At 28.8% G+C, this 27,368-nt stretch overlaps 1 protein-coding gene across 1 annotated transcript in view; it reads right to left on the bottom strand.

The window, feature by feature from the left end:
* Positions 1–6,909: 6,909 nt before the first annotated feature.
* Positions 6,910–27,368, bottom strand: part of LOC105253861 (muscarinic acetylcholine receptor gar-2) — a 38,426-nt gene continuing 17,967 nt past the window's right edge. Inside the window, exons 3-5 of the mRNA XM_011262190.2 lie at positions 11,054–11,262; positions 10,602–10,796; positions 6,910–9,861 (exon numbers count right to left, since the gene is read on the bottom strand). Coding sequence (XP_011260492.1) covers positions 7,574–9,861; positions 10,602–10,796; positions 11,054–11,262 — 2,692 coding nt within the window. The 3' untranslated portion in view covers positions 6,910–7,573. The remainder of the gene's footprint in view (positions 9,862–10,601; positions 10,797–11,053; positions 11,263–27,368) is intronic.

Genomic DNA, 27,368 nt, shown 5'->3' with positions numbered 1-27,368 from the left:
TACACATACAAAGAATGCTTCAAAAATTCTTTCTTATAATTTAAACAAATAGTGATATAAACAAATATAATTAGGGAATTTGCATAACTAATAGCAAATATTATTTATTTATTATTTTAATATTTTATATATTTTATAATTATAATATATAATTATTTTAATCTTAATAAATGGAAAATAGAAATTAACAAGTTTATTATTTATTTAAAAAATTTTTTAAATAAAAGTTATCTTAAATAATAATTTTTTAATGCTGAGATTTTTTAGATAATACAAAACAATAAAAAAATTATTTATAATAAATTTTAAATTATTATTAATATTTCAACAATTTTTATGGTTGCTAATACATACATTAAATTATTGCGTTGAACAATTTGCGATGTCTCTATATGGAATTTTACCTAAATTCGATCCTTTTGAATACCATTTTACTGAATACCATTTTCACATCTTGTGGTTTCTGCAGGGCTATTCTTTAACTTTTAACGCATGTGTTACGATATGGCTATCTTTTTCTTTCTTAATAAGTAAAAAAAAGACAAGCATATCATAACGCATGCGTTAAAAGTTACAAAATAGCCCTACTGGTTTCTATTCACTTCAATACACGTAGTACGTTCTGCACTAGGTATAATTAGACTAGTATGTAACTAAATTATTTGTCATTGATTTTAGTTACGAATTTTCCCGTACAAATGTCATAGTTACAAACAGAAAACTAAGTTGTAATAGTGTGAAGGAAATTAATGTTTCACATTTAAAACAACTCATTAAAATGCATATAATTTATAATGGGTTATGAATAATTTCGTCATTAATATAATAAAATTTAGTATAATACGTGCTAAGTAATTAAACCTGTAGTTAAACGATGATAATAAAATAATATATATCATTATTATCTTTACTACATCATTATTATGAAGTTTTCAAAATTCTTTATAATATCACATCTGATATTATTTCTACAATTGTACTAAATTTCTATAAATCATATAATATATACAATATATAATAACTTTAAAAAGATAAAATAATATAAAATTGATTAGAGAATTAATTAATAAATTAATTAATGATTTTATATTGTATTAGAAAACTTCCTTCCTATAGAAATATATTGTATTAGAATATATATATTATATTAGAAAAATTCCTTCCTAATGCTTCAAAATTATTAATTAGAATTTAACATTTAGCAAAACATGTATTGATTTACAAACAATAGCTTATAAAACTAAATATTCTTTTCCAACGTTTAGTGTAAGCTTGTTCTATTATTGTTACCGATCGAACATTCTAAATTATTGAAAATTAAAAAAAATTGTTTAGCAAATTTATTATATATTGTAATTGTAATAATTTAAACATAATAATGCATGAGATGGATGTAAATATTTGTATATCTTAAACATATACCTTAATATTTTAACTATATTATTAACTAAACAGGTTATCATCTGTTGAACAAATCATGCTTTTAATATAACAAGTTTTTATAAATTTAGAATTGCTACAATAATCTTAGCGGTATTTGAGTCAGATATAATCATTTTAAGAATAAAAACTCTTACATACATGTATATTTTATTCTTCTTAAATTAAAATTTTTCTTATATAAATATAAAACATACGTATAGATATAGAACATTATTTTATTGATTTATAACACTATAGTTTTATTTACAACTGCACTCACCTGCTTATCAATAGAAATCCTTTTCATGAACTTTGCACTAACATCCGAATTTGATATCCAATCAGTTCCATGTATATACCAATTATCAAAAAGAAAGGGATACTACATAGTGATATTGAACTGCGGATAAAGCCTTGCATTCTGTTTCGATAAATATTTGTACCATAATTACAATAATATATGTATTTATTTAATTAATAGTTTTTTAACCAACATTTTTTTAAACATATTAAATTATTAAAAACAGACAAATATATATTTAAGTAAGTTGATTCAGTTCCAGACAGATGTCACCACTTTTATCATTCTTGTTTACACTTAAAGTTTTAAATTTTTATCATACATAAACAATTATTATCTTTATCAAATTTTTAATTAAGATTAAACTATAGATAAAACTTGAACACAGTGATAATATGTTACTGCACATATGTTACTACACATGGTATAACATGTGCAATGATATTATATTTAGTATTACTTATTAATTATTTATGAAATAAACTTTATTATTATATTATTAATATCTCAGTTTTATACACATTTTGAACTACTATTATATTGTCATTATCAATTGAGTGATAAATGTTATTAGATTATGTTTACATTATTTATTAATATATAATTATTTTTCAAAAAAAACAAATTGATGCGAGGAAAAAGGTTCAGAATTACATCGCATAGTCTCATTTTATTACGTAATCATTTTTACTTACAGATTCAATAATTATCATTTATACTTCAGAGCATCATTATATTTATTTGCATTTTTGTGCATGGCTTGCACATAAATCTAATACAAATAAAAATCGATTACTATTCGATAACATCTATGTCACGACTTCATTCGATCTCAGTTTTTACATATACTTTAATTAAAATTGTCAATTTGCAATATAGATATTATGCGTGACGGCTAAATCTCTAAATATCGATCACATTTCACAATCAGAAAAAACCTACATATACCGCATTATTCTAAAAGTAGATTATAAAGCATTTTTATGTGATTAGCACAACATACATTATATTGTTTATAACCTATACATACATATTTATGCATAAGAAATGAAAAGGATAACAAGAATAATAAAAAACGAGAACTAAATATTATTAAAATATTATTAATTAAAAAAAAAAAAAAATATATATATATATATATATAAATATATATATATATATATATATATATATATATATATACAGAGTGTCCCAGTTATCTTCCGTCATCTTTCAAAGACAGATTCCTGGGATCATCTGAAGACGATTTTTCCTCAACGAAAATATCGAGGCACTAATAATTTTCGAATTATAAGTGATTGGAAATAAGGGGTTTTTTGTAAACTTTGTAGAAATAAAATATTAACAAAACCACATTCTTTGATTAATTTTAAATAGAGTTTACTTTAGTTGAGTTTTAATTTAAGACTTAATTGCAAAGATATATGATAACAAAAATCGGGAACATGTAAAAAATGATGGCCTTCATTGACATTTTCGCTGAAGAAAAATCATTTTCAAATGATCTCAGGAATCTGTCTTTGAAAGATGACGGAAGATAACTGGGACACTCTGTATATATATATTAGCATTTAAATGATTCTTAAAATCAAGGCAAGCAAGATGTATTGTCTATGATTTGTAATAAGCATATTTTTAATTTGATCTTGCGCTGTTTTTTTAATTAAAAAGTAGTTATGAAATAAAATACTATATAATTATATCAAATTAATTTTGTGCTTATATTATCATGTATATTACAAGATATTATAATTGTGATATACTAAAAACAAATGTTCCACAAATACTCAATCTATTATTTAATTGTATTAATTCTCTATCAATATTTTGGTATTCACGTACGTTTTTTTTAATTTTAATAAAATTATTTTTATAAAACGCGCAAGAGAAATCTGAGGCACATTTCGATATAATCTAGGCAAATGAAATAGCTATGAAAATAAATAAGACTTATTCTCAGTATAAATAAGTTGTTTACAGATGAAGAATTTACTATTTAAATTTTCTACGATGGAATTAAATTTAAATTTAAATTAATCGAGCATAAAATATACATTAATCATATATTTTCCGATTAGTCGCACACAATTTTGATGATCACCCGTTTCACGAATCTACAACGAACAATCTACAATAAAAGCTTGGCTGTGAAATATAATGCACAAATATATATTTTCTCTGCAATATCTAGACAATATTACGCTTTTTATGCAGTTTCATAGGCTTTATACGGTTATTTTTATTATTTACGCTTCTTTTTTAATCGTGCTAATGCCTAGAGCTAATTATATTTCTTCGCTAGATATTGCACCGTCTACCGGTTTTCCTTCTCTTTTTAATGCTACAGCCTTTACTGTCTATTCATCATTATGTTATGTATATATGTATACATGCTACACACAATAGCGCTCACTTTTAACTTGGTTTTTTATTTTTCTACAAAGTCTGTTATCTCTGTACATAATATAAGCGCACCGTACGTTTGTGTCCACACGTTCATCATTTATTTAAATGTAGACTACATATCATACAGAAATGTTTATATATCTATGACACATCGCTTTCTTCTCAACCAGTTAAGCTGATCTTTGGACTTAAGCCGTTGAACAGCGAAATATCATTTACATCATCGCATTGATTATATCGAAAAAACTGACTCTTTCAGAGAAATATTTCGATATAAATTGATCTCTTATTGACAAATTACACACACACACACACACACACACACACACACACATATCCACATACGCATGCATAATAATTATTTATACTATCTTTTATTACTAATCATAGTAGCGCCCAACAATTGCGCTTTAAAATAGCAAATATAATAGATGCCACGAAATTTTCCATATTAATTATAATCAACGGGTTTTTTTTACGAGAAATTATTATCTTATTGTTTGCACGTATGCTATTGTTGCAAAAATTAAAGATGCGTGTAGCAAAAAGCGTAATAAAAAACTTTTTAATTCTAGAAAAGCATAATATAAACATATAATTAATTTATGCAAAATGTATCTTACGCGAATAAACAATTTATATGTCGGGAGCATAATCAAATTAGATTGAGATGTTCTATTATGTATTTGCAGATGAATAAGACATTTTGATTATAGATTTGTCATGGTTTTATGTTAAATCGATTTCAATACATATCATGTACATTTATAGCGAATAGATATGTGTAGCGTAATGAGAAAACAATAACTCTTACTATTGGCAGTGAATTTCGGAAGATATCCAAAGTGCCAAAATGTCCCTGCAGTTCCAAAGTGTCAGATCATATTCGTATAATGTAAATATAAAATCTCATTATTTTGGGACACTTCGTACTTTTTATGGAAGAACATGACGCGCTTTTAGCGACAAGATGTTGCAGCAGAAATATTAATGATATTTACAAGCAAAATAATATTGCATATACGTATATATATCAAATTATATAAAGATAGAAAACTATATACAATAGAGTTTACAATATAGTAAAAAAACCATCTGTGATTATTTCTAGTCGATCAACAACTAAAAATATAATATTGGTTTATTGGATATGTTAAATCTATTAGATGTAGAAATACAGGAAAACAGTGCATCTCTCATGAGGATCAACATGAGCTCAAATTCAACGTGATATCCTCATTAAATACTTTTTCTATTTGCTTAATTTTATAGCATATATAACAAGAGAGTTTATAATTCTAAATTTAAATTATTAAGATTAACAATAAAAGTCTAACTTTGTCAGACTTTTATTTAAACAACGATTAATTAAAAGCTATTTTTAAAATATGTCGGTGATATATCTAATTTATAATAATATATTGTCCTTTTTCAAAATATACATTGATATGAAAATGAAAAAGTAGATGAAAAATTAGATGAAGAAAATATGTTATTTATTCGTTTAAAAGTTTTTCGACATTAGAGTTTGATTGATAGTCATGTAATTTTAATGTAATAAATATTGCACATAGATCATTAACTGCACTTTGCTATTAAACTAATAAATTAATAATAAAGATGATGAAGTAGGAATTAATAATTTATTTGCCGAATTAATAATTTATTAATAATTAAACTTTTTTATAAAAGTATATGATTCTAGTTTAATGTAAATGTAAAAACATGCAAATTAACTTTAGCCACTTATTTTTTCAATTAATTTTGTAAAAAAAATCTGATACAGTATGTAAAATTTATCAACTTGGTTTTTATACTATTTGTATAAGCATTATATTGCAGCTATTTTAATATGTATCATACATTTTTTATACATCTCATTTCTACTAATTAACAAAAGTTATAATTTTGATTTTCTAAAATTTTATATGTATTTGATTCATTCGCGTTGATATTCAAAGATAATGTAGAAAAGTATTGTTTTTGCGAATATTATTAAAATATGATAAGGTATATATGTTGATATGAATTAATTGCTACAATCGATTGCTACTTATCGATTTTTTTTAACAATTTGCAATAATCATAAAAATACATATGCGCTTGGAATAAAAAATTAAAAATTGTTTTTTTAAACATAAACAATATTAAATTGAAAATCATGCTGCAAACTACAATCGCAGTCTGCTAGTAATTTCTATTTAATTATTCACATCTGCACAATAAATTTTATAATTTTTTAATTTGAATGTAATAATATTGAATGTATATAATATTAATAATTAATTATACAAATGGTTTATAATAAAATAATAAAGAACGTTAATTGTTTCGACAGAAATAATTAACAAAAAAAAACAATTAATCATGTTAATTAAATAATCAATTTTAAATATCCATTAAGATATTTTTTCTACTACGTCATCATAACAGATACAAACATAATGCCACAAAACATTAATCAGACATCGATGGAAGCTCGTTTGTATGAAGAATACCAAATGTCACAAAATTCGAAGAGAAAAGGCCTGCGTATTAGGCCATCTCAAGGCAGTGTATATTCCGATCTATGATCGAGAGCCATAAGAAAATCTTCAATTACTCAGTATTTCTACGAGACAAGCTACCTCGAGCTGATTCATTCGTAAAAAAATACAACATGCTAAATAATACGTGAAATATTTGATATGGAAATTAATATTATATATATATATATATATATATATATATATACATATACGTATATATATAACATAATGTGAAAACGATTACTGCGCAATTACTGGTTCTCCATTCAAAACGGTGGATTGCTTTACAATATATAGTCGGGTAATGTCTTATTTATTTAATATCATCACTTTTCGTCTTTCGTGATGAACGATATTTTCGTTCGACTGTATTTAGAACTTATTATTAACTTCATTATTATATTATTTTAATTACGTAAGGTGCGTCCTACGTAGCGTTAAATTTCGCAAGCTCTTACGATTTTAGCATATGGATCGTTATTCCGTTTGAATCGCAAGTATTAGGAATGCATTCGATTTAGCATCGTGCTTATCATAATACAATATATATGTTTGCTTAATACTACTTGTACATGACATCTACGTACATTCTCAGCACACTACACATTATACACATTAACAAATATATTCACACATGTGTACAGCATATATACAATACATAAGAGTATGATTTTCGATCAGCTCGTGTGTATTAACGATACATTATGTACAAAAGGCGGGTAATCTGATTTCCCGGCGAGTCTTAATATTATTCTCATTTTATTATTGTCCGGAGTTCAACACAGTTTTACAGACATGTGAATATAATTCGGTATCAAGTATGGAAGGCCATCTTCTGTGCAAAAAGAGTTCGTGTTGCCTACAATTATTAGTTATATTATCGAAACGAGAACATCCTCGAACGATTCGCCTTGCCTTATGTCATATGCAGATCACCTCTCAGTATTCTGGTGAAAGTTTTCTTAAACTGCTGATTCGCCAAGGCATAGCAAAACGGATTCATGGGACTATTGGCATAGCACAGAAAGTATGAAAACATGAAGAGATGTTCGTTCGTGCACGGTGGATTTGCGCAGAATCCCTCTACCAGTGCTAATATGTGATAAGGAGTCCAGCAAGCAACAAACGCGCCCAAGATAAAGGATATCGTACGAAAAGCTTTGCGTGCCCTATTCTCCGTTCGTGATTTCTGTCGACCTATCGTGAGATCCTTCTTCTGCGTTTTAGCCTTCAATCGTTTTCCGATAGACTTGACAAAGTCCCGTCTGGAACCGCTTTGTTCCGTGTCCGTGGTTTCTTTCTTCTTAGATTGGGTCTTCGTTTCCTGACTGTTTGTAGCCGAGGCCGTTGGCATTATACTGCTGGATGACGAGTTTTGTGGTGGATTACTACTCGCTTTAGTAGGCTGATCCGAGAATCGATCCGTCGGACTATTGGACAAATCTAACGGCACAGTCACGGCAGTTGTGACTACTGTTGTAACAGGTTGACGCTTCGTTTTGTCGGCATTGACAGAGACCTCCGTGTGTACTTTGCTGACAGTAGGCGACGTCTGCGACGCGACATTGGTTTGATGTGTGATGAACACGCGCGGCGGATGCGTTTGACTCGATGCATTCGACATCGTTGGTTGATGATGCTGTTTACTTTGCACAATCTGTACTAGTTGACCGGTACCAGCTTGTTGTGCTGTCGCTCTGATAAGAGCGGTTTGCAATAAACTAGTGCTTGCACCGGCTGTCATAGCGCTACCCAAAATGGGCGACGGAGGTGCCGTCGACAGCGGATTTGCCAAACTGCAAGAGAAGGAAGACGGTGGACTCTCGTAAGAGGGACTGGGCAGAATGATAGAACTCTCATCCATGTATCGCAAATCGCCACCGTCAAGACCGGTGAGGATATCATATGTACCTTGACCGTGGGATCTTACGATCAACGACTTGGGTCTGTCGGTTGACGAGGACGTCGTCGGGCTATCCGACACGGGCGGGCTGCTCTGAAACTGCGTAGGCGGCGGTATGATGTTTTGCTGAACGCTATTGATCGACGCACGTTTAAGTTGAGCGGGCGGCGTCGCCTCGACTGAGGGAATCGATTGTTGATTACCGTCGGCATCGTTCGATTTTAAGGATTGCTCAGGCGTCAGCGTACAACTGCTGGATTTGTCAGGCTCAGCGGGATTGTCGGTATCCAGGAGATTGAGCTCCTGTATCTTGGGCAGTGTTTGAGCTTTCTGTGTCGCCACGTCACGTGTAGGACTCGTCGGCAACAATCTCCTCGTCGTTGGCACACTTAGCTCAACCTTGACCGGCATAATACCGTTTAAGCGTCCGTTGGCGGCGAAAACCTGAAGAGCGCCGGATTGGGCTACCAAACCTGCCAACGAGGATCGTTTTTTGATAGTGTTGAGCTGCTGAGCAGTGCCTGCGGTGCTCTCCTCATCAGAATCAAACACGGGGCTGCTGGAGCGTTCGGATTTCTCGGTTTCCGTCACTACGATGTTCGCAGTGATATTTTTATTTGCAACATCTGGTGCACATCCGACGGCGTCGGTAGTCTTCGTGACCGTTTTCTGCGTAGCCGTTGCATCCGTAGCGACAGCACCATCATCCACTAATGTGACACCGATTTTCGGCTTGTCTTGGCTCAACAAGGTGCTCTGAGTCTTGGAAATACCTATACCAGCAGCACGACCGGCCATACCGGACATTGCACCGGCACTCAACGCGACCATTGATTGCATCTTGCGCTGCTTAGCCTCGCTCTTCTTCTGCATGTCGTAAGCGGTCTTGTATATGCCGCCATAAAGAATGAACAGGACGATTAATGTTGTCCAATAATATCCGATTATTAGTGCGGTGTTGAACACCGGATCCTTAAGGAACTGTACAGCGCATTGGCCCGGGTTTAAATCTCTGAAACCGATAAAATGCTCCCAGCCGAAGATGCTAATGAAAAATAGTAAGGCCGGTATGATCCAGGTGATGGTTACCATCCAAATTACGCGCTGCTTTGTTCGCCAGCTACGGTACTGTGCAGCTATCTTTACCGAGCAGAATCGATCGATCGTGATTAGCAGAACGGTGTACTGAGACACCAAACATACCGTATAATCCACTGACAGCCATAGATCGCAGAGAAGAGGTCCCAGATTCCAATATCCCATCAGCACGTAGACTGTGTAGAATGGCATCGACACGGTGCCTGTACAACAATTACGTCGTTACCTATAGTTAGTTCCTGTTGCTGTGTGTATCTGATTACGTATATTGTACAACCGAACAGAGGTTTCACGATAACGAAATTACATCTCTATGATTCTCAGGATGATGAATATATGGGCGTTCGCGCATAATTGACGGATTTGCATTAGAAATCCAATCAAATGATCGCGTTGCCAGAGCATCGCATTAAATTTCAAAGAATTTAAATTGGAACGTAGCGAGCCCATTTGCATGTAAATAGCAATTACATTTAGTATCGCAAATCAGAACGAAATCAGAAAAAATTTTGATATAAAAATACATATTTTCAACAACATTAATTATTTTTCATAATAAGCGATGCTACAACACAATTTCCGCGAAAGTCATATTAGATGTAAGAGAAATTATACTGGATTTTATATGGATCTCATACGGATTTATTAATAATATTAAGTTTCACACAATCTTTGGAAACCATCTTTTTAAAAAATTAATTATTGATATTCCAAAAAAAAATATATGCGCATATCTATGCATGTGTAAAAATAATGCATATATCTTTATTATTTTCTTTTTTCAAAACATTTACAATATTCACTCTTGATACAACTTGATATAACATGTAATTTAGATATCTCAGGATACATTCGAATTCAGATACGATATCGTTTTTATAAAACGGCGCAACGTTTACTAAGGGGAGAGGAAAATGAAATACGAAAGTACCGCAAAACTTACCGATAAGCATATCAGTGGCAGCTAGTGATGCGATGAAATAATTACTCGGTTGCCTGATAGCTCTATCTACGATGAATGCCAGAAGAACGAGGATATTGCCACCAATAGTTAGCAGTATGCATATTGCCAGACAGATAGCAATCAGAACTGTTTGCCAGAGCGTGAATGGTGGCAAAACGGGCGTCAGAGATTCATCTGTTTAACAGATGTAAAGCTTTATCAGAGAGCAACATGTAAATTGTTAATCAATGCGTTTATTATATAATGTGCATATTAATATAATATGTCTATGACAAAATGATATTAACGCGCGCATTTGCATAAAAATTTTAACATGGAAAAAAGGTCGTGCTTTCGTAAAAGAAAATGTTTGCTGTGAATCCTTTCTACATAGCTTATGAGGATACATCCTGCGCAAGTCGCATGATGTAACTTAATCTCAATTACATTACCCAACGTCGACGAAGTCGTTGCATTTCCAAATGCCGAGGCATTCGTTGCGTTTGTCGGGAACCAGTCGGGTAGAAGTTCCGCATATTCACCGCTGTTCCAGCGCGGGTCATCCGGGTCAGGCCATGTTCTATTTAACTGGGTACATTCTGCTGTCAAAATCTGGTTGTACACGTACCGACATAGACGCTCCCGTTGTCTCTTCAGTTTCCTAAGAATATAAACAATGAAGAATTTTTATCATTAATTGTGAAACGTGAAAAATAGAATATTGGATGTATGAGTACCGACATAGAAAATGAACGAAAAATCCATTACAACAGAAAAATTGTTTCATCAATTATTGTCATTAATAAAATCAAACAAATACCGCAGCTTTTATAGAAACAAATAACGCTCGCATAAGATATAGTAACTTTTAAATTTTTCTACATAATTCATTGTAATAGCAAGACTAAATCTAGGCTAACGATATACATCCAAATAAAGTATCAAGCATTTACGTAATTATACAGATCAAGAAGAAAGTAGGGAGAATAATTCCATTTATGCTCGATATAGCTATTTCTATTCACACGTGTAAATTCATACGTTTTATACATAAAGAGAAGTTCGATAGTTCGATGAATCACAATGTTCCTATTCCTTCGTCGTGGCTGCATGTTTGTTGTTACCATCGAAGAAAATGTGACACCGGTATTTCCTGATTCTCTACACAGAGCGACATATACGGTCCTATACTCTCCGGAGCGTCGCTGTAGCAGTAACACGAGAAACGAGTCAAAGGCTGAATACACCAGGCGCACAATGAGCTTGAAATAAGCATGAATGGAACCACATTCAACCCCCGCGCCAGTCTCATCGCCGGTGGGCAAAAAGCGACAGGGTACGCTTAAAGAGGGTGAGCCCGTTTTTAAATCATTCAAGCAGTCGATCAGAACCTCACATAGTCTGAAATTGCGCATGACGGTTTCCTTTTTCATAATTTATAACAAAGATTTTTGATTTGAGAGCCATCAAACTTCTTGTCAATATTTTACTACTTTAAAACGTACGCTATCCTTTAATCATTCACATGCATTTTTTTAATAAATTAAAAATCTTGAAAAATTAAATTAAAAATCTTGAAAAATTATTAAAAGAAAATTATTTTTTTATTGACAAATAATATATAAGCTTATATTATATTTTTGTTTTCTTATGTTTTTAGGATACATTTAATTTTATATCATTCTTTTTATTTATTTTGTTATTCTAGTTATCAAATTTATTCTTTTATTTATTCTTTTAGCAGATCAAAGAAATGTAAAAAAATGTAAAAACTTATCTATTCATTAAAACTGTTTCAATTGCTTATTAAAGAATAACCATCTTTTATATGATTTTAGACTTTACATATTTTCATATTTATAATTTTATCATTGTTTTTCTCTCGACAATTTTATTTAATATTTTAATGTAATTAATTGCTTCGTGAATTCTTAATATGTATATTTTATGTGTATATTTTAATATGTATGTTCTATATATATATATACACACGCACAATATACAACATATATATTAAATATATATATATATACATATTATATATATATATACATATTAAATATATATATATATATATATATATATATATATGAGACATATAGCGCGATATTACAAATTTTTCGATTTAAACATACGAGATACATAAAAAAATAAAACATCACAAAAGAGCATATAGCAAACATTTAATCAATACGATTTTAGTACATAAAACAAAACCAATTAATATTTACTATTTTATATTGATACGAAATAAAATTCTATTTTGCAGCTCTATGTTATAAATCTAATAATATAACTTTCATCACAATCTGATATATAATATAATATTCATAAATATATATTTCTCGTATGAAAATAGATTCAATCTGAAATCAATATCTGAAAGTAAAATAATACAAACACTCCATGCATGAGCTGCCAATGTAGTTCCGGATACTTGCAAACCCCATGTCATATTATTGAATAAAAACTCCAACGCTAGCTTAGCAAGTCGTTTCAGTGGAGAAAACAAGTTATAGATTATTGCGTTTGAAGTTTGACTGATTGTGAACTGAAGTCCTCACAAGAAATAAAATCATTTAAGTGCTGCGATTATCGTGCTTTCTTCCATGTCAAAGAGATTCTCTTATTCAAAACCTCAACAAATATTATATAATTATAAAACACATTAGAATGCACGTGATATAATGGACGAGCAATATTATATAGCAATATATTCTTCTTTGTAAATAATTTGTGACAATCGGAATAATGAACATATTCGTAGCTGTACGCTATAATAGAGTTATAGAATCATATAATAAAATGGAATTATAGAATCATTATTATTATTTATTTAAAAATGTGTAAATATTTTCTAATTTATATATATATATATATATATATATATATATATACACACTTATGTATGTATAATTGATTTCTATTGAATTAGTATAGAATAATAATACGATAATTGTAAGTTTATGAAATTTAATTATATATGAATTCATATTTTTCAAAATTGGAATATAACAGATAAATTAAAATGATTTTTTCAACATTTATGGAAATTAAATATCTGTCTTTAATTAAATATTTGTGCTTTACTAATTTTGTTTATACATGATGCAATTTTTTAATTCTATCTAAGCCTGAATATTTTTATTTCCATACATATTAAAATTTACAAGAGACTAACTTTCTATTCCCATTGTACGTTAACTCCATTTCGAGCAAATTTTACAAATTGATGAATCCTATGTTAACGTTATTGCGACAGCAAGTCCCCAGAGCAAGTATCTAAAGAAACTGCGAGAATAAAGAATGTGGTATGAGATCTTTTGTTTCAATATACTCCAGAATAAATACTTGTCCTCGTTATTCGTGAGTATCCTCCTTGTGTAGAGCTACCATGAAATCATTCGTAAATACTTGTCCTCGTTATTGCTGTACTTCTATTTTACGAAGCTATTGTGAAACTGTTCGTAAAAAAACCGACCACCTGTAATTATCTGAAAATTCAGCTGTTTTATTTGAATGAAAAAAATCGAGAAATTAGCGATATTAAAATAACAAGAAGTGAAATCTTTACATGAAAATAAAAGTTTACTACAGCATATCATCATAAATATTTTTTGTTAGTCATTATATGGATAATTTATAATTATATATATATATATATATATATATATATATATATATATTTAAGAAAAACAGACTTGTTGAAAACATTAATTTTACTTATTTAAATAATTCTCAAAAATTAGTATTTTATTAATAATTAATAATTTTAATTATATATTTAAAAATCTATATAATATTTGCTTTATATATAATTTTTATTTAAAAATAAATTGTTATTTTTATATATCATAAAGTAATACACAGATATACAATTAAGTTCCTTATTTTGTAAGAATGTTTCTTTAATTATTTAACAATTTAAAAAAGTTAATTATTTAACAATTTAAAAAAGTATCTATCTATTTTATGAAATAAGATTATTGACTAATTTCCAGTTTAAATTTTATAATATAATGAAAAAAATTTATAATTCAATATTTGCGATATTCGCACTCTTTCCATAAGATCTGTCATAAAATGTTATAAACTACAGCAGCTACTTCTTTTATGTAAACACGAAGTATCAACATTTTAAAAAGTCTTTTTATTACAGGAGAGAGAGGGGGGAGAGAGAGGAGAGAGGGGGGGGAGAGAGAGAGAGAGAGACATTTAAGACTAAACTTTTATACGTGAATGAATGAACTGTTTTAAAGAATCATATTAAACTTGCTAATATTTTTCATTTAACCAATAAATACGAACATGATAAAGATATTGCAACAAATTTTTGATATGGGTAAATTGATATTATAAAAAGTAAATATACACAATAATACACATGTAAAATTTACGTTAAAACATCCTCCAAAGAAATAATTCTTTCAACATAATAAAGAAATAAAGCATTTGATTGATGTACTCTTGTGTCGATGCACTTTTTAATTCAAATCAAATCAATAGCGATAAAATAATAGGAAAGGCAATAGTAAATTTTATAAAAATATTAGTAATTTATTTCTTTGAATTGCTTTTTGATATATATATTTCTCTCATGTACATACATATATAAAAATGCACCCCGTAGATAAAAATGACTTAACACATAAATTAAGATATCAATATGTATAGGGAAAGCAACATATTACAATACATGCATAAATTAATGGGTTAAGGCTTTTCCATCTTCTTGTGTATATAAATCCATATAAAATTTAACTGTTATTTGCCTCACAAATATTATTCAAAAGACAGACATGTCGCGTTAGCACAAATGTTGTAAATATTGGAACCAAGTTCGTTTAGCTAATGCTTTATCTAGATACAATTCAAAAATGTCATTTAATTATAATTCGAATGTAACTCCCCCCTCTCAATAATTTCTAAAATTGAAAAAATATAGAAATGTACATATAAGAAATCGAGTAAAAATTTTTTAATCCGAATAATAATTAAAGGCTTGAATTGTTACAAATATTTTAATTAAAAATTCTAGCAAAATAATAATATTTATTCATTGATATTTATTAATGATACAGAAATGATTATAGAAAAATTATTAAATTGAGAATTTATTATTAAATTAAGAGTATTGAATCACAAATTTAATATTAATTATTGTATAATATTGTATAATTAATATTATTGTATTAATATTATTGTATAATAACATTATTAAATCAATATACACACAAACTAGGCATGTTAGGCAGATTTAGATAGTCTAGCAACATTTGTATGTATACAATCATATCATATGTCTTTACGCGATCTTTCCTTCTTTCTTCTCTCTCATCAGTTTTTATATTCTTCGTACTTTTCTTTAAATTCTCATTTTGTATTTAGTAATACACGAATTGTGATACATAGCGGATATCATGTCGACAGAAGATGAACAAATACAAAGAAGAGGAAGAAGAAACATTTTTTACATTTGGGATTATTATACAATTAAAGATGATAGTATAAATAGATCGGTATGCGACATTTGTGGTAAAGTTAAAACAATTAAAATTAATCCGACAGACATAAATAATATGAAAAGACATTTAACCATCAAACATAGGAGGATCTATAATTCAATTGTCAACAAAAATTACATATATTGGAACATCCATTATAACAGGGTACTCCTTAACTGATACCATTCTAAGTATAACTATAAAGTGCACATATTGTGATTATGACACAATAATTCGAATATACATAGATAAATCTCGAATATACATAGATAAATCTATGGAAATTCATTTGCAACAAGAACATAACGTTACGAAAAGAAATTGGAAAGATCTTCAAAACTGGCGAGACACGAACGTATATGCATATATTTTACTTGGTGCATTTACCAAGATATATAGATTCTCATTTTTGAGAAATTCTATAAAAACCCTCTCTACTGGCTGGTGGCTCTTATTCGCTAGTTTCTTATCGTGTTGTTTAAATAAATAATTTAATTAATAATAATTTATTATATAAAAATATTAATATGTTCTCTCTTTTCACACTATTATTTGTTTATTTATTTATGTGTCTTCTTTTTCTTCCCAATATCATTTATTTATTTATTTATTTATTTATTTATTTATTTATTTATTTATTTATTTATTTATTTAGAGAGAGAGAGAGAGAGAGAGAGAGAGAGAGAGAGAGAGAGAAATGAAGCAGTAAGAAAAAAGCAAAAGGCGTTATGTTGAGCGTCAAAATGAGATACATGCAAGTGTATCATAAGATATACGGGGAGAAACCAGCTCGTCAGAAAAATATCTCTTCTGAAGCTTCACGCATAAAGCTCTGCTTTATTAATGCTAAAAATATCTATTATACGTCAAACAGACAACAATATGTATCTGATATTGTTTTAAAAATTTCCTATTCATACATATAAAATATTGCCAATAATTCTTAAGAAATAAACATGTAAATTTTTAAATTTATTTAAAATTTATTGTAGATTTTCAAATTTTATAAAAAGAAAAAAATACAAACAACAAATATAAAATCTGTATCGCCGATAAAGATTCGATTATTTCATATTAAAAGAATTAAAGAATCTCCACAGATTTCAATATTTACGATAGAACATTTTTCATGGATTTTAATTCGGAAGTTTTTTCAAAATTCCAAAAATTTTGATGAAATATAAAACATACAACTCTTATTGTTTCTGCTTGTTTTATATCATAAACAATACAAAAATTGTATATTTCATATTTCATAGAACTATAATACATACATACAAATTCCAAAAGTACTTTCGAATATAAGCAAATATTTTAAAAAATTATTCATATTTATAAAGCATAAGAGCATTTTTCTGTCTTTTTATTCATATAATCCATTATCCTTGCTACATTCGTTGAACGCGACTTGTCAGCCCATAGATGCTAGCTACACGCCAATATCTTGCCAGTCGAATGGACATGGAATCGGTGTATCGAATCGCGTGGACATTCGTTAACACCGTGGCGCAATAACGTTCAGTAGCAGAATGTGTTGTGTGCACATCCCTTTTAAGGTGTGCGCGAGCGCATTTCGTCGGTGTATATGTGCCAAGAGAGGGTGGCAAAAGGGGTGGAAGCTATAAGCCCTGGTGAGCAGAGGATCATCGCCGTGGAATGGCATGATCATACGGACGGATGGAAGGGCCGCTGGAGAGAGAAAGGCTGAGAGGACGGCTGAAAGAGAGGAGTGAATAAAAAGTTGGACCGCGTTGTAAACGGGGAAAAATTGCGAGGAAGAATATGGCGAAGCAGGAATACGGGATGGCAACAAGTACCTGTTCGACATCATTCGTTATAAATACAGTGTAAATAGCAAACAAGAAGCTCGATTCAATGAAAGATGCTAAATTAGTCGCTTGTCAAGTCAAAGTAAATATAAAAATGTACAAATGATGACAGATTCCTGATGTTAAGTAATTTGAGATTCAAGAAAAAATAAATATAGAAATGATATATATTTAGCTATTTTAAATGAAATTTTATTGCAACAAAATATTATATACATATAGTCAACTTACAAAATTACTAAAAGCAAGATAACAATTTTAATAAGAAATTTTTATTAATCTTAGTTATGAACTTCAATTGATTAAAGAATCGCTCTGCATGGTAAAAAGGGATATATGTATATTGCATAAAAATATTATGTGTAATGTTTTATAATAATTTTGAAAGTTACGTTTTGTTTTAGTTAACAATATTATTGTTTGTTTTTACTAATACGAGATTTACGATTTTTGATTGATTACTGACAATTTATTCTTAAGATCGACAAAAGCATTCTGATTTATAATGTCACGCTTATATCTTTTTTTGTAGTACGTTCGCAATTCCCTTCGGGAAAACCTTACTTTTATTTTCTAGCCCAGTTATTGGATGGAATCTCAAAAGGCTGCCACTTTCCTTGCCAGATACGAAATACGTAACCCATAGCTGCAGGCTGATATCAGGGCAGCTAGTATCGTTTCTTCTCAACGGGGCATCTTCAAGTGACATGGTTTCCTTCAAATCTCTCTGTATATCCTGTTCAAAGCCGAAGCAACTCAAAATCGATTTTCGAAGAAAGCAAACAGATGTTAGCGTGAATCAAGAGTCTGATGTAAAAAAAATCATAAAATGCATTTAAAAGGATTCTACTTTGTATTTTAATCTTTTTTTCTTCGAAAAACAGTTCTCTTTTTTATGTTAGAAACTACAATCTTTTTGTATAATACATTTCTCTAATAAAAGATATTTTTCAAATTACTATTTATATTACATATGTCAGATAATATTAAATAGGACCTAAAAAGTATGAGAAAATGGAAGTTGTATAATTATAAAAATAAAAATAAAAATTCATAAAATAAATGGTAAAAAGATAAAGTTCTTTATTCTTTTAACATTTTTTATGTTGATAAACAATGCACAGATCGTATTTTCTATTATTTTTATTACATAACTGCATCTTATTGTATATTTATTGTGTACATATATACATATATATATATATATATATATATATATAATACTTGTTTTATAAATTTAACTCATAATATATATATATATATATATATATATATATATATATATGTATGTATGTACATTGTGAGTTAAATTTATAGAACAAGTGTTATATTACACTCTAATATTTAGATTGTTATAAAATATTTTTAATTAGTCGAATTAATTAGATATATTATAGATTAATTAGATATATTTAGATAGATTATAAATTAGATATATTTATGTAATTAAATTAATTCTACTAATTCTATATATTATATTATTAAATTGATTTATTTGACATATATATATATATCTACTTATTGTATTAACAATTTTTAGAAAATATTTTATTACGTGATTTATAATTTTCTTTATAAAAACAAAGGTAATATTATAAAGGTTACAAAGGTAATATTATATTTTTTTCTCATGAATTTTCAACATATGAATTTTCTTTGTATCTCTGTTTTATCTCTGTTTACTATTTTCCGACTTTAACAGAAGATATAGCATGTAAGAGTTCGCAGATTAAAGTAGCAGAACTTGAGCACAGCTTTTGTGAAATTACACTTTACAGCGGTAAGAGGAACAAATCTTTACGAGTCGCCAGATATTTTCTAACTTTACAAAAGTATTTTCTACAAAAGTTTGTAATAAACTTTGTAAAATGTTCGGACTTGATACAATTCATTACGGGATAATAAAAAATCAAAATCTAATTAAATACTTATATCAAGATTTTATATAGAATAAATTTTTTGAAAAAAAGAAACTAAGAAACTTTCTTAGTAAAAGCCCTTAATAAGTCTTATTTCTTTATCTGAACATTTGCTTGTAATGTGTCATATGCGACATTTCTCCGTCCTCGTAATAATGTAAATAAGAAACGCTTTATATCTCGTGTTCTACGTGATTATCGTTAAGGGTTTGCGGGAGCTTAATACAGGATAGTGATCAAATCGGATTTACACTTTAGGGCGGAGGGCAAACGCGACTCCATAAATATCAACAGAATATGTTACGGCGCGCCGGGGATGATAACGTTGCTGCGATGATGTAGCAGACTGAGAAGGGGGATCTCGATCGCCCGGAGGGAATTGAACGGACCTATTTAATAACTCTCGCTGACGTATGCGATCGCCCTCGGCATGACACTGAAACCACCGGATAACCCGACCCAACAGCGCTCGAAAGCAAATCGCAATCCTTACAACGGTTATATCGATGACGACATAGCAAAAGTATCATACTTATGCAACTTCATCACAGCAATGATAAATTTATACTATGCTACAGATTGTGAATAGACAAAATTTTCCAACAATTTTCGTAATGCGCTATTTATCGCTTATACTATTTATAATAACATTAATTTTGATGCTCTGATTTTTTGACTTGCATAAATTCCATTTTATTTTTAATAATAGTTGTATGAAAAACATATAAGATATATTGCTTATTTTCAAAGGGACAGTTTATCTTCGGAAATGCTGGTAGTTTATAATCGGCTGCTTTCTCGATAAATATCGCCTTATACCGGCTAGATAAACAAAGAACGCTATTATCTACATAATAGGATTCTCATAAGAACTTTAATGGGCTAGTATTATGAACTACCGGGATCTGTAAAATGTAAATGACGGCGGTCTAAAATTGTGAGAGAACGAACGTTGGATTAGTAAAAGAAGGTCATGGACTTAAGTAGACATGACCTTGGACCAGTTTTTGAAAACGATATCTAGACTAACTGAGAGATATATTTAGAGCCATCTCATAAATCTGGATATAATCATTGCACAGATATATTAATCGCGTTTTTGTACTTTGATTGCGATATAATATGATATGATATGAAAATGTCAACACATATATGTGGGAATAGACTAAAATAAAAAATCAGACTTATATATAAAGAAGTATAAAGAATATATATAAAGAAGTATACTAGAGAATATATTAGAATATATGAAAAATATTTCCAGTATATCACAATTATTTTCTGACATAAGAATCATAAATATATCTGTAAAAATATTTTTTTAATTAAAATGTTATATGTTATGTATATATGCAGAAACATATAATTATTGCATGATTATTTTAATTATAAGTCAAATAATACTGCATATTATTTACACTTAATGGAAGATTATGAGACACGTAAATTATTAATGTCGATTGTATATCTTACTTTTATTGTTCTCTTTGAAAACATTTATATCCTATAGATATTTCTCTTTCTCTTTCGCATAAAAAATTTAAAAAATGCTCGTAAACATAAAAAAATAAATTTTTTAGATTCACTATTTATGTTTTATTGCAATACAAAGTACAATTGAAATAATTATTCTGACAAGAGATATTATGGTGACATTGTCAAGATGAAGTGTTCTGTGTCGCGAAACTACACGCCCAGGGGTCCAACGCGACGAACAAGGGAATATGTATCAATTTCCACCAATTACACGTCACCCAACCTAGTCGCGTCCTTTCAGTTGGAAATTGCAGGAGCATTCGATACATACTGTACATCATCATTAGGACGTATTATCAGAATTTTTAAATTGTCTTTGACATCATTGCATACACAAATTGTTCTATATCTTAAGTTGGCATATCTACAATATTTATTTTAATTTTAAAATTTTATGTAAAGTTCATTAAAATAACAAATATAAAAAAATTACATTATCAGATACTCATAAGATATTTATATTAGAAGCAAAAAATTTCTGCAAAATTGTCCAAAAAAATCTCGTACGATAAAATATTTCATTAGATAGTTTATATTTTATATTGTATATAAATAGAATACACATAGTCAAAATAAGTATAGATAGAATACATATAATCAAAATAATTGTATATAGATAGAATATAGTCAAAACATAGTCAAAATAAAAATTATACATGTGAAGAATATTGACAGCAATTTTACACATATTGCACTTTATATTAAATTTATTTTTAATATAAAAATAACAAAGGGATATATTATTTGAAAACATAGGAATAATATAAAAAAATCATCTAATGACTACTTTGAAATTGTTTCACATTATTAATTTTTTATTTTTTATTATGCATTCTAGTATTTGAAAGTTTCTAATAACTAACAGAATTTTGCCTTTTAGATAAAATCTTTTAATAACGAGTTATCTAATTTTTAATGCGATTTATTAAACAAGAAAGAATTATGCTTTCTATCTCCATAAGATCTGCAGAAATGTGACAATTTATAGGCGAGTCAATACATCATTGTTGACGCGATGTACATTTTCAGGACATCATGAGAGGAGAAATGATCAGCCTGTGAAATACATGAAAAAATCAAGTGACATCAGGCCGTTGAACGTGCATTCGACATTTTCAGCTCTTCAATGTGATTGATAAGGTCGATGGAAGATAGAATTAGTTCTGTGTGCAAAATGATCACAAAATATTTATCGTGTTCATATTACGTATAGTTCAAGTTATATTTAAACTTCATATCGATAAAAGAGAGATTTCTTTAACTGACACTTGAAATTTAATCGGTAATACCGAAACTTAAAACACGAATACTTCTATTGTTTTACATAGTTATTGTAATTAAATACGATTGATTTTTTGCTGTGCCCTTGCTAATGATCTTTGCCTTATTAAGTTTAAAAACATGTATTAAAAACATTTACTTAAAAAAACATGCATTAAAAATTAACTTAATTTCGAATATATACACATATTTCTATTGTATATGTAATATTCGTTTCATAGAAACTTATACAAAATATGAAATTATAAATTATTTTATAGTAATTAATTGTAGTAAATAAAGCTTAAATTAATTTTGTTTAGATTTAATTTGGTGAAAAAATGTGAAACTATATTTGAGCAATATGAAAATATGAAAATATGAAAAAAGAATGGAATGCTAGCTAATTAAATTAATGAGAAATGATACGAGACAATATAACACATTCTTTATCCGACAAACTTATTTAATCTTTCATATATTAACAATGACAATAAAATGCTTTTTCGGAAAATACTTTTTGTTTTAATAGAATTCAAATATTTAAAATAATTAAGATTATTTATATATATTTTTTACCTAATTTTTTCATATTCATAAAAAAGTTAAGTCGATTGTAAAAAATATCAACAGTTTGTGTAAAATTTGTTCATTTGCTATAAAACTTGAAAAAAGACTCACAATCTTATAACGTAAAACTGTTTTAGATTACCGTTTTACTAAAATGTAATAGTTATAAAATAATGAATCTTTTAATATACTTACATCAGACTTAAGATGATATCTTTTTGAATACTTCGTCTTTTTAATATTCTAATATGGAATGCTATAAAGATACTGATTCCATTTATATACACTCCTAATGCGTCATATAAAAATTTACAAGTCATTTTAGTAAAAATTATGCATGCAATTTATATGCATGATTAATCGTTTTCTTCATATTAAGATACAATCTCTGTCCTTCATCGATTGTTTGCTCAACAGACTCGACTAAATATATTGGCGAGTGTATATATCCCTATCTCTAAAAATATTATAAAAGGTTACCTTTGAACACACATACACGGTTTTTCACACAGGTCGGACATGCTATCGATTTCCCATTACATTCCACAGATATGTACCATATATTGTACATATCTAATATCGTGCATGATATTATGGTACAGAGTGTTTATGAATCGCGAGCTTTCAATGTATTCGCGATAAAAATAAACAATTTTCTCTCGAGTCTCTTGAGTGAAAAATATTTATACATCGTTTAAAAAAATTGAGAACGAATAACATTCCACAGTCCGCTGAAATATCGAGCATTATGCGCAAAAATTGCTATCCCTTGTGCATTTTCCGGAAACTGACATCGCCTACATAACCGTAAAAGAGTTCATAGATAAATTAAATATATCCTATGATTTTGGATGTTGTACATTCATATTCTCTAGGGAAAATAAGAATATATGCGATATAAAAGTCAAATGCATCGCTGCAGCATGTGGAGAATGCACTTTTCTCTCAACAGAGCAATGAAAATTCGAGAATCAATATTCACCGTGTGTCATCACAATGTACCCCAGTGTCGTTCCCGTTGCTCGGTCTATTTTATTTTTTCTCTGCATATATGCGCTACAATCGTGCGTCGGTTCTGGTACACAAAACCAGAGAACGACAGAGATAATTTCGTTGTATGTTGGCGTAACAACTCGGGAAGTGGAAATATGTGCGAGAACGACCATATAAAACAATTAAAGCAATGCACGCAATTTTGCGATTTATATTGTTAAGTCAATCAAACTAAACATTTTTATCTTATTATTATACAACTACAGAGTTAAACTTAAACTCGTATATCTTAATCCAAAAGTGCCAACAAGTAGCAACGAAAAGAAAACTTCTTTTTAGCAAAGATTTAAAAATCGAGAAGATTTTACATAAAAGAAAGATAAAAAAAGAAATAATAAAAAAACAATTTTTGTAAAATAAAGTTCAGAGAACTTTTTTTTAGTATTGCAAATATATTTATATATCGTATTCTTTAATATCGCTTTTCCATAGATTTCAGAGTATATAAAATGTAGAATTATAAAATAAAAATAGATATGTGATAAACGACACAACCAGAATATAACAAGAATTCCTTAGCAAGCAGAAAATAATATGACAATTGATCGGCGCATTATAATAGCGCTGTGCTAATCGCATGCATCACCTAGCTAGACGGTAACGCTACCATTCGCGCTTTTATAGAGTGTCGTTCACGTAGTTACACGAAACAATAGTAGTCGCTTCGTATTGGATGCAACAGTCGATCCATTTAATGGCTCTGCTCCCATTTTAACATGTAACATCGTCGAGCTAAAGATGTGAATATCAAATGAAACTGCATTTTATCTATTATGTTTTTCAAAAGCGACTTTGCTCTCTTTATATTTTCGCCAAATTTTTTCTACAGATTGTTTGCAAACTCTTTTGGATTATTTTCTCTCAAATACTAATATTATTACTAATTTAAATACATATTTAACGTATTTTCATCGTGGCATTGATTATATCAGCAAAATATTATACTTTAATTATATCGTTTGTTTAAAATAATACTTATTTTAAATCAATGTCTATATATTTTTTTATTTTATATGTAATTTAATTATTTACTATCCAATTATCTAATTATTTTTTAAATTTAGTAATCTTTCATTATTTATCCAGTAAAACCTATAAAAAAATCTTCAAAAGAGAAAAAGAAAATTATAGAAAAAAACATTGATTATTTTATATTATTATTTTATTATTTTAAAATAAAATATATATTTTATGTCGACGCTCAATCATAGTTAAATTTTATCGTAAAAATATATTAATAAATGTACATATATCAATACAAGAGAATTGTTCTTGATTGTATTAGACTTTGTGTTATAAACGATACAAAATATCAGTCTGTCACTTCAAACGATTACGATGGAAATCAATATATCCGGGAAATGTAACCTATTGTGTCACATAACTTCATAATATATATTCATCATTTTCTTTTTTATCTATATATCTATATATATGTGTATATAAATATACATAAATATATTATGTATATTTATGTACATAATTATATATATATATTTTTTTTTTTCAGATTATATTACATAGTTGACAAAACGAACTAATATGCGCATAGCGCGTAAAATATCTTAATAACATAAAAATATAATTCATACCGACATATGCTAATATCTGTATACAGGCCACCAATACACACACAAAATATATTTATTGCAAAATTATAAATATTATTCAATCATTGAAATTAATTGTTTTTTATCAATTTTTTACAAGATCTATGCGCATTATGTGTTGTGCATATATTAATTTCATTTTATCCATCACATTTCTTTTTCTTAAGCATAATATAGCCTTTTAACAAATATGAAAATTTTACGTACGTTGTGACATACATCGATGTGTTCCAGTGGACGACTTTCGTCGCGTTGTTGACTCACGCAATATTCGAAATTTTCACCTCAATCGCGTGCACTCCGACAGCTCGTTCGACGTCGCTCGCGTGATTCCGCGTCATTGCACGACATCGGCTTTTTCTTTTGTTATTAAATAAGACCAGTATTTATATGCCCAGGCTTAACATATTTGACTGAGCTAGTCCATCAACCAAGCAAAGCATATGTTTCACGTCGTATTGTCAGATTATCATGGCCCTGCTAGGTCAAGGATGCGATTTAGTCTGGATTGATTTGCATGAATTTTATATATGTCGCCATTTCATATAAATCTCTGCTATGACTTATGTACGCAGTGACTATAGATTATTTCAAAATATTGCGCAAACAATATAATTACCAACGTAACGAAAGTTCGATCATATAAATCCTTTTGCGTAAAATGTCGATTATGCTATATGCAAATGACTATATACAATGTTGTTTGTCTTGAATATCATTATGCTAAACATATTCAAAAATGCAAGCAAATCAGCAGTTATATAATAACAGTAGATATAGTATTTGAATAATTTCCAACGAAATATATTCAGTAACAAGTCTATCATAGTCTTATAATCTTTTATAGGAAACATAGATTCATCAAATAAAAAATCTAATAGTAGACTTACATGATGCTTTCTCGTGGTATTTAATGTGTTAGTTCGCAATATTCTAATTTTGAATTAGAAATAGATAATTATTTGCAATATATCTAAAATATTCTACATCATAGTATATATTAAGGAAAATCTTTTAAATTGAATGAAACTAATTGATTATGTTACAAATGCTAAACAAATTTAAATTATCGTATAAATCGTGTGGAAAAATAACAATTCCCAAAGGGAATTCGCAGCAATCGTACATTTTGCCATTCGGCTGGATTAAGGTGAAAGAAAAAGGTTGAAAAAAAGTCTTGTCTTGAAGAGAGAACAGTTTCCCAAGGGAATTTTTTTTACTTCAATTTTGTCCCCGATGAAAGTTCATTTCCTTTAGCCTTGATATTCTCAGTGAAGTAGGGAACACAAGCGGAGAACGTTGATTGTATAAGACGCGCCGCGTGATGTTATTACCTCTCGATAATGAGCAGTCCCCAGTGGTAACGACAACTTGGCGAGGTTGCTTGAAATTCAAGAGGGTCATTTTGCCAAATGACAAATCGCTTATCTAAACGCGTTTAAGCGACAACCTCACTCTCCTTCCACCGCAGGTTGCAAGTACATTC

The sequence above is a fragment of the Camponotus floridanus genome, unplaced genomic scaffold (assembly GCF_003227725.1).
Source record: "Camponotus floridanus strain SB8 unplaced genomic scaffold, Cflo_v7.5 scaffold81, whole genome shotgun sequence".
Lineage (NCBI taxonomy): Eukaryota > Metazoa > Arthropoda > Insecta > Hymenoptera > Formicidae > Camponotus > Camponotus floridanus.
This window is presented reverse-complemented; position numbering and strand designations above follow the sequence as displayed.